The sequence below is a fragment of the Anthonomus grandis genome, chromosome 7, assembly GCF_022605725.1.
Source record: "Anthonomus grandis grandis chromosome 7, icAntGran1.3, whole genome shotgun sequence".
Lineage (NCBI taxonomy): Eukaryota > Metazoa > Arthropoda > Insecta > Coleoptera > Curculionidae > Anthonomus > Anthonomus grandis.
In genome coordinates this window covers 369023-384516 of record NC_065552.1, presented here as the reverse complement: position 1 = coordinate 384516, position 15494 = coordinate 369023, and the positions used below count along the sequence as shown (strand labels likewise).

General features: G+C 31.0%; 2 protein-coding genes across 5 annotated transcripts in view; one reads left to right on the top strand and one right to left on the bottom strand.

Moving 5' to 3' along the window:
- LOC126738278 (28S ribosomal protein S24, mitochondrial) overlaps positions 1-3924 on the bottom strand; it is a 32123-nt gene extending 28199 nt beyond the window's left edge. Inside the window, exons 1-2 of the mRNA XM_050443525.1 lie at positions 3761-3924; positions 3504-3675 (exon numbers count right to left, since the gene is read on the bottom strand). Coding sequence (XP_050299482.1) covers positions 3504-3675; positions 3761-3796 — 208 coding nt within the window. The 5' untranslated portion in view covers positions 3797-3924. The remainder of the gene's footprint in view (positions 1-3503; positions 3676-3760) is intronic.
- Positions 3925-4282: 358 nt separating this feature from the next.
- The window catches only part of LOC126738262 (protein lingerer), a 66490-nt gene continuing 55278 nt past the window's right edge, over positions 4283-15494 (top strand). For 2 of the 4 annotated variants that reach the window (XM_050443504.1, XM_050443501.1), the window contains exons 1-3: positions 4284-4432; positions 12087-12219; positions 12288-12478. In XM_050443504.1, coding sequence (XP_050299461.1) covers positions 12132-12219; positions 12288-12478 — 279 coding nt within the window. In that variant the 5' untranslated portion in view covers positions 4284-4432; positions 12087-12131. Of the gene's footprint in view, positions 4522-12086; positions 12220-12287; positions 12479-15494 lie in introns of all 4 variants that reach the window. The other 2 variants (XM_050443503.1, XM_050443502.1) reach the window with 2 other exon arrangements.

Genomic DNA, 15494 nt, shown 5'->3' with positions numbered 1-15494 from the left:
TCTCTGGACAATTTGGTTGGACACCTATTTCAGCATTTTTTAAAATTTGCACAAAATTTTGAGAAAAAAAATATTTTTGGAAAAAAGCATTTTTTTTTTCATAAAATTTGGGACAGTGTCCATAACTCAAAAAATTGACCAAATACAATTTGGAAAATTCGTACACATATATGGACAATTTGGTTCGACACCTATATCAGCGTTTTTCAAAATTTGTACAAGATTTTGAAAAAAAAATATTTTTGGAAGAAAGCATTTTTTTTTTCATAAAATTTGGGAAAGTATCCATAACTCAAAAAATTGACCAAATACAATTTGGAAAATTCGTACACATATATGGACAATTTGGTTCGACACCTATATCAGCGTTTTTCAAAGTTTGCACAAGATTTGGAGAAAAAAAATATTTTTGAAAAAAAACCATTTTTTTTTCATAAAATTTGGGAAAGTGTCCATAACTCAAAAAATTGACCAAATACAATTTTGAAAATTTGTACACATATTCTCTGGACAATTTGGTTGGACACCTATTTCAGCGTTTTTCAAAATTTGTACAAGATTTTAAAAAAAAAATATTTTTGGAAGAAAGCATTTTTTTTTTCATAAAATTTGGGAAAGTATCCATAACTCAAAAAATTGACCAAATACAATTTGGAAAATTCGTACACATATATGGACAATTTGGTTCGACACCTATATCAGCGTTTTTCAAAGTTTGCACAAGATTTGGAGAAAAAAAATATTTTTGAAAAAAAACCATTTTTTTTTCATAAAATTTGGGAAAGTGTCCATAACTCAAAAAATTGACCAAATACAATTTTGAAAATTTGTACACATATTATCTGGACAATTTGGTTGGACACCTATTTCAGCGTTTTTCAAAATTTGTACAAGATTTTGAGAAAAAAAATATTTTTGAAAAAAAGCATTTTTTTTTCATAAAATTTGAGAAAGTGTCCATAACTCAAAAAATTGACCAAATACAATTTTGAAAATTTGTACACATATTATCTGGACAATTTGGTTGGACACCTATTTCAGCGTTTTTCAAAATTTGTACAAGATTTTGAGAAAAAAAATATTTTTGGAAAAAAGCATTTTTTTTTTAATAAAATTTGAGAAAGTCTCCATAACTCAAAAAATTGACCAAATACAGTTTTGAAAATTCGTACACATATTCTCTGGACAATTTGGTTGGAGACCTATTTCAGCGTTTCTCAAAGTTTGTACAAGATTTTGAAAAAAAAAAAATTTTTGGAAAAAATTTTTTTTTTTCCATAAAATTTGAGAAAGTGCCCATAACTCAAAAAATTGACCAAATACAGTTTTGAAAATTCGTACACATATTCTCTGGACAATTTGGTTGGACACCTATTTCAGCGTTCTTCAAAATTTGCACAAGATTTTGAAAAAAAATATATTTTTGGAAAAAAGCATTTTTTTTTAAATAAAATTTGAGAAAGTGTCCATAACTCAAAAAATTGACCAAATACAGTTTTGAAAATTCGTACACATATTCTCTGGACAATTTGGTTGGACACCTATTTCAGCGTTTTTCAAAATTTGCACAAGATTTTGAGAAAAAAAATATTTTTGGAAAAAAGCATTTTTTTTTTTTCATAAAATTTGGGAAAGTGTCCATAACTCAAAAAATTGACCAAATACAGTTTTGAAAATTTGTACACATATTCTCTGGACAATTTGGTTGGACACCTATTTCAGCGTTTTTCAAAATTTGTACAAGATTTTGAGAAATAAAATATTTTTGGAAAAAAGCATTTTTTTTTTCATAAAATTTGGAAAAGTGTCCATAACTCAGAAAATTGACCAAATACAATTTTGAAAATTTGTACACATATTCTCTGGATAATTTGGTTGGACACCTATTTCAGCGTTTTTCAAAATTTGTACAAGATTTTGAGAAAAAAATATTTTTGGAAAAAAGCATTATTTTTTTCATAAAATTTGGGAAAGTGTCCATAACTCAAAAAATTGACCAAATACAATTTTGAAAATTTGTACACATATTCTCTGGACAATTTGGTTGGACACCTATTTCAGCGTTTTTCAAAATTTGCACAAGATTTTGAGAAAAAAAATATTTTTGGAAAAAAACATTTTTTTTTTCATAAAATTTGGGAAAGTGTCCATAACTCAGAAAATTGACCAAATACAATTTTGAAAATTTGTACACATATTCTCTGGACAATTTGGTTAGACACCTATTTCAGCGTTTTTCAAAGTTTGCACAAGATTTTGAGAAAAAAAATATTTTTAAAAAAAAACATTTTTTTTTTTCATAAAATTTGGGAAAGTGTCCATAACTCAAAAAATTGACCAAATACAATTTTGAAAATTTGTACACATATTCTCTGGACAATTTGATTGGCGACCTATTTCAGCATTAGGCAGCAATATGCATTAAGCAGGTGCTTGATTGTTGCTTCTATTAAATCTGAGTAAATGCTGTGTAGTATTCGCATTAACATAATTTTTACTATTCAGAAAAAATCATTAAGGTATCTGTGTGGTGTTGGTCTGAGAGTCTCTTGCAAACCTCTTTTTGTAGCTGAAAGAATTTTAACAGTTTTCTCACTCTTTATATTGGAAACTGCAACACTCATACATAAGTCCGTAAGTCCACCATCCTGTACCAGTCATAATACTCGTCAAGTGGGCAACTTATCTCTTCCAATCCCCACCTCCTCACTTACGAGAATATTTAATCATGTTCCTTTTTTGATTAGGACTATTACAAACCTTAAAAAGTTTAGGAGAGAACTAAAGAAATTAATCTTACCAAAGGCTTACTACAGCATTGAAGAGTATTTTAAGGATTCATTTTAATATTTAAAATTATTTGGTTTTGTCTTTGTTTATATAAAATATGCTTCTATGTACAATCAAAATCGATTCTGTATTCTGTTTTTGTCCTGTATAACCAATAAATACTTGTATTATAAATTCTAGGATTAGGAAGCTTTTAGCATAAGTTTGTAAACTTGGCAAATAAAGTATATTTTGACTTGACTTGACTTGACTAATAAATCTGATATGGTCGTAAATATTCATGGTGGTAATAAAACAGCTCCAATAAATTTCTGGAAATTATTATTGATTTCATAAGTTGGTCACATTACAGTGATCATTTACTTTTACTTGCATTAATCTTGCTACTCGCAACTTTGTTATTCGAAAACTAAATGTTGCTGACAAAAAAATTGTTATGTCTTATTACTCTTAACATAGTGTAACTGCACAAGAATAAATGAAAAGAACAAACTAAACAAGAAATCTTTTATGCTACAAATTCTTATATTATGCCAATGCCATTAAAAATATATATAATCTATATAGAAAAGCCAAAATCCTTCAGTGAAATTGGTAGATTTACCTTGCAAAAACCCAGTTTATAACTTTACATTACTAAATTCGTTATATTACCTACTAAATAATTTGTGAATATTTCAATATTTGTCTTATTGTCGGACAATAAAACTTACATGTGTTCCAAGAGTTCCAGGACTTCCTGTGGGCAATCTGATGTGGCGGATTGGCCATTTCGTAGGTCAATGGTAAATTTCTTCTTGGGGTGATTCTGTATCTACCTGCCTGGTTTTTTTCACAAATCGGACTCATCGATATCAACCTGGCTGGTTGTATGAACGATTTAATCTAGAAAAAAATTAATTAGTTGGATTTTTTTAATCGAAATATGGAGTATGTTTCAAATGTTCTTAAGAGAGATTTTGGGGCTTACGCGTTGTATTTTAAATATTGCACTCGATAGACTCATGGCTTATTTTTGTTTTTTTATTTAAATTTTAATAATTGGGGTTTTCTTTAATAATTGGGATTTTTGTAATTGTGACTTAACCCCAATGGAAACTTAACCTAAGTTTTACACAGGCAGTGTTTTGTTTTGCTCTCAGTCAAAGGAGCTACGGCACTTATTTATAGTTCCGTAGAAGTGTATTTTTTTTAAGCGCACTCAGTTAAAGTGAAACTGAATTAAAAAAAAGGAACATATTAATTTATTACATGCATCTATCGCATATACAGTTGTATACTTAATCTTAAAATCTGACTTTGTTGCGCTCTTAGTCTAACTCTATGTAGTAGCATTACACACTCCCGAATATTTCAAATGTCAAATGGCGCTCGATAAAATCGTTTCCTGTAAAACCGGAAGCTCGTTTTGTTTGAACAAAAGCACATTAAACGATTTTTAAAATATTTATTAGATAATTCTTTATAATGCTAAATACATTTTACAAAAATGCTAAGAGAAACATGGATACCCCACTGAAGGAAAGTGAATTTAACTGTCAGTTTTTGAATTCGGCGGGTGCGCCGCCATCTTGTCGCGGTCCAGTCACGTGACCCGTGTCAGTTCTGTCAAAAGTGCGTTGCGGGGACAGAAAATATTCAGGTATGGTTATCCCGTAAGAGTTTTTCAGTCGAATTTGGTGGTTTTAAATGTGAATCGCGTCGAAAAACCCTGTTGAGAAGCGGCCCGAGGTAATATAGAACAGAATCCCGAACAAACGCGGGAGCCCCGACCGATTTTTCGGCGGGATTTCCGCTTATTTGTCAATACACACAAGGCTCGAACGAGCCTTGAAATGGCGTCGTCCCACATGGTGATAAGGGAATATTCCCACGGTGAAACTCGATTATTTCTCATTATTTTCGTTTACTCGGCACATTTTGCGTATGGCATCGGTTTAATCGCCGTAAAAATTATTCAGGTATGGGATGTTCTTTGTGCCGACCGCCTTTTTTTTTGTTAATGTTGACAACAAGGCCCCGGTCACTCCTCCCCCTCTATTATTATCACAAATTTATTCGGTTTCGGACACTTTTCCCTCAGTTTTCTTTCAAATAGTGCCTTCTTACAGTTTAACACTTTGACCCGAATTAACTCATTTTAGTTGATGGCATTGATGGATATTTTTCTTTCTTACCAAACTTGTGAATTCCTTACTTGTTTGTCATGTAATTTACTCGATTTGTGGCGCAATTTAAATGCCAATCTTTAAATTAAGAAGATTTAATCTAGTAGTGGTTCTAATTAGAACCAAATATACCTAGTAGATCTAATTTTTTATATAAAACTATCCATTGCTCTGGCAAACAATAACCTTTCATGTCATTTATTGAGCTATAATTTTTATAGCTGATGCTATCAATTCTCTAAGGATATTTTTAATAACTGCTTCAAGTAATTACATTCTCCTATATCAGCATCTCCAGCAGAATCCACATAAGGCACCACTCATCCTTTGTCCACCATAAGATTTTTATGTTTTAAACAAATTGCTTATAAGACCAAAGTTATTAAAAGTGATCAAGAATGTGTCAAAGAGTACCGTATAAGTCCATTATATGCTTACAAGCAGATACATAATTAAAAACTAGCCTACCATTAAAGAATCATGCCTTAAATGTTTGTCTTGTAAAATAGATAGAGGAATCTTGCCTTAAATAATTTACATACTTTTTATGCATTAGAGTATGTTTCAAATATATACAGCAAAGATAGTGTTACAAATTAGGTGTATCCCTCAAACTAATGGCTATTTTTTGTCACAAATATTGTAGGGAAAAGCCATTAAAACATGAACATCCAACCCAAAAACATATGCCATTGAAAATGGGATTCTATTAGTTTAAATTATGCTTGTTTTGATATGTTTTTATTCAATTTGTTACAGATTATTCCCAAAGTGAAGCAGTTAGATGACAAGTTTTTTTTATAAAGTAGTTTAATTATATGTTCAAATTTTATTTCATTATAAATTTGTAAAACTAAAAATTTATGGTAAAATGAAAATTCTGCAGTATCCCTCCACTTATTTATTAAACATTTAGTTATTCAAAACTCCCACCATGGTAGTGTCCAACATCGGGGGATAAATGGTTAATAGAGGGTTTTTTGACATGGAATCAAACCCTGGGGGGTATATTTAATACCAATTTTAAACCTTTTATCCCCTGATGATGAATACCACTGTGTCTGAAACATGTCGGGAATCTTGAATAAGTGGATGTTTAATAAATAAGTGGAGGGAGACTGCTAGATTTTTATTTTACCTTAACCTACAACTCCACTGCAAGTATGGACTATTTCTTCAGTATTCTAAAAATTTATTTTGAACATTACTGAATAAAATTCAATTTTCTCAATAAATTGGACTAGAGTCCTTTTTTTCATTTATTGCCAAAGTTTCGGCATATATTTTTCAGGATGAACAGAAAAATCAAAGCTTCTCGTTAGATTGTAAAAGTGGAACAAGAATAATGTATGTAGGTCACTTAGGTAAATGTATTATGCATTTCGGTTGTGTAAACAGCCATCATCAGATACTAAAATAAAATACAGGTAGTTCAAGACAGTTTTAAAAAAGAGCTTATTCACTATAACAATATAGATTCAGAACATTACAAAAAACATATATGTTTACTTTAAGTTAACCCTTAAAGGTTAACAAAATTAAACTGGATCACTAAAACAACACACAAAATAAAAGTGGTTAACTGCCATTTTTGTCAAAATTGAGTTTTTTACATCAATGGATTCAATATTATATCAACTTTATTCATTATTATTTAACTCTTTACAACTGCCTAGAACAGGACTCAAAATAAATGAAGTTAACAACATTAAATACTTAGGTGCCATAGTTGATATATAAGAAGTTGAAATGGTCTGATCATATTGGTAGTTTGGTTATCAAGGTGTCAAAGTCAAAATATACTTTATTTGCTAACAAATTTGTGCTAAAAGCTTCCTTATCCTAGAATTTATAATACTAGTAGTTATTTGGTTATACAGGATACAGGATAAAAACAGAATACAGAGCATATGTTATATAATCAAAGAAAAAACTAAAAAAGAAAAGCAAGAATTAACCTAAAACAAGAAGATTAGTTCTCAAATTTTAGGAGCTACATAAATTTATGAACAAAAAACTACTTATAACCATCTACACCCTCCCCCCAAAAAAAAATTATCGCAGCACTTATTATTTCTTAAATATTTTAAATTTATTCCTGTTTTTTTAAATTTTATTGATATTGATAATTAAATCACCCAATAATATGACTTTTGCAACATTTATTTTAAATCAGTTCAATCTACAGAGGACAAACATTTTGATTTACCAAAACATACAAAAATCAAAAAAATTGTACAAAACATGTATACAAAAAAAATGAACTTTATTTAAGCCAATGAATATCTAATAGAGTGGCTCTAATTACAGCTTCCATTTGTCTTCAAGGGCTTCTAAACAGGTTCTGGAGGTATTCTTGCGTCACGTTTACCCAGAAGTCAAAAAGAACATTTTGAAGATCATCTAGTGTTCTTATTGGTGCTGGATGTTCCTGAATTTGCCATCCTAGATGGTCCCAGACATGTTCTATTGAATTAAGGTCCGGGCTACGTGCAGGCCAATTTAGGGTGGGTATCTCGACCTCTTCTAAGTATTGCCGAACAACTCTAGCAGCGTGTGGACGAGCATTATCATGCATTAGCACAGAATTATCACCAATATATGGCATATAGGGCACTACATGGGGTTCTAGGATATCGGTTATGTACCTGTCAGCATTTAGTCTTCCATCATTCACTGGTACTACCTCCGTGCGACCCTCAAAAGAAATTCCTCCCCAAACCATGATAGAGCCACCACCAAAGCTTTCAGTTTGACAAAAATCAACCTGATTGTGCCGTTCACCACGTCGCCTATATACTGGTACACGCCTATCTGATGAATATAGACAAAATCTTGATTCATCCGTGAATAAAATATTGGACCAATCTTGAATATTCCAATTTGCGTGTTCTCTAGCAAATTGCAATCTTGCTACTCGATGTTCTCTGGTAAGACGTGGACCTCTAGCTGGCACTCTGGCTCATAAACCTGCTTCTCTCAGCCTATTTCGAACTGTCTGTAGGCTTATTCGGACATTACGAGCAGCCAACAGATCTGTTTGCAGTCTTCTAAAGGTGGAATGCCTAATTCTTAAAGCCGTTAAGATTCAGTAACGATCATCTACTGCCGAAGTTACCCTTCTGCGGCCTTGTCCATTTGACATATGAAATATAATACATTCAGCAAAAATTGTAAGCCAATTATTTACAACAACTACAAAACATATCTTAAACTAATGTAATTCTTCGTAGATTCTGTCCTATTGAATAATGTTCAGTTACACTAGTATCTGTTTGCCCATTATATTTTAGAAACTAATTCAACCTCCTTGGATTTTGCACATATAGATTGCTTGTAATGTAGGTGCAAGAATTTGTTTAAAAGGCTCATATTGTAATGTGTTATTTAGTTTGATTATTGTATTTTACAGCTAATATTGTAAATTATCTGTAAATTATTTAAAATTATCTGAAATAAAGAAGTATTATGGAATTTTACATGTCAATGTTCTTTTCACATTACAAAAACAAGTATTGTTAATGATATCAATTCAAAATTTAGCATTAAAGAATCAATATAAAATGAAATAGTAAGACTTGATTTCCTTAAGACTTAACTTCAATGCAGTTAGCCACTTTTATACCTTGTATGGCAGAAGTCCACATAAGTCACAATGTTTGTTTTGTAAATATTGATACTTAGTTTATTAGAGTCAGTTACCAGTTTTTAATAAGTAACGGTAAGTCATGGTTAATGAGGTTTGTCAAAACCTCCTCATCTTTATTATTTCACAAAACAGTAGTATCAGATCTCACCAAAGAGCCGCGGACATGGGGACTTAAATCTAAAATAACATTAAAGACATTACATACTTTATTAAATTATTTATACAAAAAAAAATTGCACAATTGCATGCCCACCTCAAAATGAAGTGAACCCTATACATGCCAATACAAATTTTATAATATAACTTAGAAACTAGGTAGTAAGCTTTTATATCAGGAAAATAAGATAAACTAGATTAGAAATTCAAAGCAACTATTTTAACACACAAACAAAACTTCAACATCCTAACAATCATAGAGAGGTCTTTACATTACAGGATCTATTATGACTAATAGATTGCCTATTGAGAATGCATCATAAACAACTTGAATAGATACTCTTATTTTTATTTGATTTGATTTAGTAGTGGACAAGATAAGGGTAAGTAAAATAATTCAGGATACAAATGCTTTAATATTTTTCCTGAATCTAGCAGGTGCATCAAAGTAGTCAACATTAATCTGCAAAAAATTGGTAAATTCCAAGAAATTTTTAAAATCGCATATAGGCGCCTGACGTACATTAAGCACAAAGTCTCTAAAACTAAACATGCACTATCTAAAAGTTATAAAGTTTTAAAGTATGTGATAAATGTCAATACAAGAATTCTCTTTGGTCAAGTCTAATTTTTACACACAAAGCCCTTATCAAGATCATTATCAAATATAGGTATCACATTGCACTACTACAAAGTTGTTATTTAAATCCAATAAAATACCTCCACCTTGCCTTTTTACCTGTAAGTATTCAATCTCTGTCCTTTCTAATATTATTCTGTTTAAATTAAACTTCTGATTATAAACAAAACATTAGTCTCTATCACTATCATGATTTAATAAATGCAATTTTAGTACTTCTAACTTTGTTTTTAAACCCCTGCAGCTCTGATAAACTTGTAGTTTTTTTATGTTTTTTTCTGTTATGCCGTTTAGGAACTGAAAATATTTAGAGACATATTTATTGAGTTTACAATGTTTTTATTATTTTCAGATTAGTGCAATAAGGTTCTCCAGTATCTGCTTAACTAATAACCCGTTAACTAATAGCTCTCTGTCTGATTCCCCAGTATCGGAATTTTCTGCTTATTTTCTTTTTGAGGTTCAACATAATTTGTGACGAAAAGGGCAGATGTTATTGGATAATTCCCGTCAAAGGCATTTTCAATATTGTTAGGTTTAAGAGAGTTATTCTTACTTTGATGTTCTAATTCAAACTCAAACTCAAAAATGCTTTATTGTCAATATAAACATAGAAGTTGTAGACAAAGCCAATAGACTGTACATTAAAGGAATAAAAACGAGAAACTAATTTAAAATAATATAAAACTTTGAAAAATACTAAAATGCTAATCATTAAAAAATTCAACTAAACTATAGTACACTTTACTAGCAAGAAATATTTTCGTCCTTGTACATAGACTTTTTTCAGTCTTAAGTTGTCTTATTTCTAGTGGAAGTTTATTAAACAGCTTTCTACCTCCATATTATATGATAGAGGTATGGACAAGTTCAAAATGAGGAATGGGTAGCCTCAATAAACCCTTAGTATACCAAGGTTTTCTATTTCGTTTTTTAATATTGACAGTAGGAAAAGCAGTGTTAAAATTGTTTAATATTATTTGATGAAAGCTATGCAGTGGGTTAACAGTAGTCAATACATTATTCCAACTTGACATATTGCAAAGCAAAGAGAATTTGCGGAAATTAGCTCTAGTATAAAGTCTATTGCGTCCAAACTTATTCTCATTAACTGGATTCTAAAAATAGTTCCAATTCGCTAACTTTTGAACGCACAGATTGAACATTAAGAAATGCTAGGGCAACTTGATTATGGTGGGAGTTTCTATTAAAAAAGAAGATCCAATAGCAAGGGTGTCTATAGATTGGTTTAGTTGAGGCGTAACCGAAGACCTACCTTTGATCAAGGGTGTATCGCTGGTTATCCCACTTTTGCTAATACCTAAAGATACTAATACTAATTTGGATGACAGAGAAGTATTTTTAACATATAAAGATTGATGTAATCATTTGACTGGTCATGTTATTTAACTCATCCACATCCTTCTGTAATTCAATGTTTTTCTCAGTGTTTATCACATTTTCTTCTTCAAGAATATGTAATGTGTTAACTAGATTATTATTAAATAGATATATAGTATAAGTTTGGTAATAAGTTTTGCAGATGGTACAGTCACTTTTTAGGGTAACAATGGGAATATTGAAATAGTTGCAAGTTAACGCTTAACAAAAATTAACCAAAGTTTGTAATATTTTCTTCATATGCAAGAAATCTGGCCAACTCGTTTTCTTATACTTGAGAATTATAATTGACGAACATTTGAGGTAGGATGAACTAATAAAACACATAATTTCAAAAAATGAGATATTTAATTTCACAATCTTTTGCTTTAAATTAAACCAGTTAAAATTTCTCTATTATGGATTAGCATAATCTCAGATTGACTATAAGGAATTGTAGACAGGGATAGTGTAAGAGATTGCTACTTAAATAATTTTGAAGTAATTCAAAATCTTATTAGTAAATAAAAGGGAAGTAGATCTATCATACAATTACTACACATTAAAAAAATACTAGATTTAGAAATAATTGTAAGAAGCATATAGGGCATAGGTCAAATGACCCATGTACCTCGCCCCAAAATTTTGTAATTTGTTGCTAAAAGAAACAATATTTCATAAATCATTCATTAAATTAAAAAAATGGTTATTGCAAACAAATAGGATCATTATACACAGTTTGAGTGCACAAAGAATTAAAAAATTAGTGAAAGGTAGAGATGTCATTATATGCATTGATTTCAATTTTATACCCCCTAAAGTGACAGAGAACCTAAATTGTGACAAGTTATTAATTATGTAAACCTTTATATCTCTTACAAGATAATTCACCTGGGCTTCTGGGTAACTTGTTTATTTGCAATTAATTAGGAAATTTGTTTTCTAAGAAATAATTTTCTAAATTGTTTGCGAAAGATTAGTTCCTTAAAAAGTATGTTAAACCTCAATTTCTTTAAAATCTCTCTCATTTACATTATGTTTTAATACTTAAAATTAGATGAGCATTTACACATTTATTATCATTATTTTATCAAACATGTTAATTATATGGTGTGTCCCATGAATCATAGATTAACAAATAGCTATTATCATGATTAATTCTAATGTAGAGAGAATCCCCTTGATTTGAGAAATTCAGTGTAGTGAGTACAAACCTTTGTTCTGTATTTAATAGTTGTATCAAATCCTCATTTTTTTTTTTAAATAATTCCTTATCTATAACAGGATTTTTACTCACTTTCAGATAGTTGTAAATAGAACCACTGTACATACTGTACAAAACAAAAAGATGAGCTCGAGCGGTCGACCCACCTCCAAAGGTGGTAAAGGGACAAAGGTCGAGAAAACTCACAAAACAGATGGAAAGCCAGACCCCAGTAAGAAACCATTATTTATTTTAAATGGAATTCTTATTGACCGAAAATGCGTTTGTTTTTTAAAATAGAAAAAGGTGGAGGCGATAAAATTCACAAAGAGACTCAATTGTCAAAAAATGACGAGCTCAGCATCAAAGAGAAGGTCAGACAACTGATGGATCTGACACGTCGTACAGAGGACGAAGTTTGTCTCGCTTTGCACGAAAACGACAATGACCTCAATCTGGCTATTAATTTTCTTTTCGAGGAAATAACAACGGTAAGTAACTTTACGTGGAAATTATTCTTAATTTTAAAAATTGTCTAGTCTGAATGATGATCCGATGACGAGACTGAGCGAATAATCGCCAAATAGGTCCTCGTTTTTGACAAGTCTTTTGTCATTAAACAATTGGACCTTTTTAGGTGGCTTTTTGCGAAGATTATCTAGGCAATCTGACAGACAGGAAAAAATTCTTGAATTTTTGTATGTATTTATTATTTTTCATAAACCCTGTTTGATTTGAACATGGTAGATGCAGAATTCTAACTTTTATATATTTCTTAAACCACTATTTTTTTTTATTCTTAAGGTTTATGATAACAGTATTTATTATTTAATAGTCCCCTACTACATTTATTAAAATTAAGATCATAAATTGAATGTGTTTTTAAGAAACAAAAAAAAAAACTATTTATTTGTCTTAACCTAATGCCTAGGAGTACAAAGCACCTGTGTGTGTTAACATGTCGAAGAAAAGTTGTTTTCTTTTCTTTTCCTGTTTTTAATAAACCCACTTAAAAGAACCTTAAACTAGTGTGATCAATCCTACCCTCTTTTACCTTTGTCCTTCACCAAAAGAATTCTAAGCAGCATCGGGTCTCTTTTTTGAATATCGAACAAAGGTTTTAAATCTTGAGTTTTAAGAAAAAATCACCGCGGGTAAAATAAGAATTGATTAAGACAGTTCTGCTGATATCATACCATCACTTATTGGTTTTATTAATGTATTACTTAGGCCAAATATATCATATGTTTTACTGTATAGTATAATAATAGTTTAAAAAAATAAACGAATTTTGAAAAGAAATTTGTTTTTACATATGTTTGTACCTACAAAATACAGGTACCTACAGGGTGTTTCAAAATTCACTCCATATATTTTAAGGGCGTATTCCTGAGGTCAAAATAAGACTTTTTTTCGTATAAACATGGGTCCTAAAATGCACCCCCTTCAAGCTACAGCCATCGCAAAAGTGTAAAAAAAATCGATTTTTTAAAACTGTGTCTACAGTTTTGCATTAAATTTAACGAAATTTGGAATACCCCCGTTATTTTAGGCGGACTATTTACTTTTTATCTTAGAAAAGGCGTAAAACTAATTTTAAGGGGTAAACTGAGGGGGTGCACACTTTTGACGGCCAAAATTTTTTTGTGTACATAAATTTTTTTTTTAATTTAGCTACACTAAAAAATAGACGATACAAAAATTTTAATTTTTGGTCTCTTGCATTTTTTTCATACGACTATTAGTTTCTGAGAAAATCGCCAGTGAATAAAAGGATAGCAATGTCGTAAATTAAAAATCAAGGAAAAAATTTAGGAAATAGGCTGTGTTTCGCAATTGTTGACATTTTTATTTTTGAGGTTTTAGTAGTAGGCTGTGAGTATTTGTTTTAGACATTCTTTAACTTGCTTGACTTTTGATGTAAATTAGTTTCTATTCCCATGTTTTATTTCTAAACGCTAACATTGCGAAAATGGAAAATGAAGGTTATTCATTCGTACATCTTGCAGACATCCATTTTGTTTATGGTCTTGCTGATGGTAACGCGTATGAAGCTCAAAGATTGTATCAGTTAAGGTTTCCTAATCGCCGACTCCCGAATGTACGAACATTTTCAGAGTCACATCGGCATCTTAGGGAATACGGTAGTTTTCGGACCCCCAGGAACATTGCAGGCAGACCGCAACAAGCACGAAACCCAGTGACAGAGGAGCAAATTTTGAATGCCATCGACGACGATCCTGGCCTAAGCACCCGACAAATAGCTCGGAATTTGGATGTTTCTCATCCAACTGTCTGGCGGGTTTTGCACGAAAATAGCTTGTATCCATACCATATTCAAAGAGTTCAAGCTTTGCTACCTCAAGATTTCCCAAGGCGCTTACAGTTTGCAAGGTGGTTACTTCAGAGATGCTCGAGAGATAATAATTTTTTATCAAGTATTCTATTCACAGACGAAGCTCATTTTTCACGGGAAGGGGTGGTGAATTTTCACAATGTGCATGTTTGGGCAGCAGAGAATCCGCACGTAATTAGGCAATCTCACCACCAGGAGCACTTTAGCCTTAATGTATGGGCAGGTTTAGTGGGAGATGAGTTAATTGGTCCTTTCTTTTTTCCTAGAATTTTAGTTGGCGACACTTATTTAGACTTTCTACAGCACCATTTAAATGGTTTACTAAACAATGTGCAAGCGAACATGTGGTTTATGCATGACGGTGCCCCCCCTCATTTCCGTATAACAGTGCGTGACTATTTGAACTTTGTGTTTCCTGAGAGATGGATTGATAGAGCAGGCCCAATACCATGGCCTCCACGCTCCCCGGACTGCAATCCTCTGGATTTTTTTTTCTGGGGATATGTAAAAAGCCTCGTCTATAATCCTGGTCAAGTGCCTTCGCTCGAGGTCCTAAGGCAAATAATTATTGATGCCTTTGCAACAATAAGAAATACTCCCGGAATTTTAGAGCGAGTAAAACAATCTATGAGAACACGAATGGAGGCTTGTATTGCAGCGGGGAGTGCGCATTTCGAGCACTTTTTATAAAAAAAAATATTTGTTTATTGTTTATTTAAAAAATAATTAATTATTATGTTAATAAATGTTAAATAATTTTTTAACCAATTTTTGTATTTTTATAAACCGTCATTCTTTAATGTAAATAATTGTTCATCAATTTATTGAAAAAACCTCAATAACAAAGTTTCAACAATAGCAAAACCTGTCTACCTATTTATTGTTAAATGTCGTGCCGCTTAAAAATTTTCTTAAAACAAATAGTCACAGCCTACTACTTAATATTATCTGTTAATTAATAAATGTTAATTATTACGTTATTGGTAGCCTTTTATTAATCGATGATTTTCTCAAAAACTATTCGTATTATCAAAAAAATGCAAGAGACATAAAATTTAGATTTTTGTATGGCCCATATTCTGGTGTAGCTTAATTTTTTTAAAAATATATGTGTACAAAAAAAATTGGACGTCAAAAGTGTGCACCCTCTC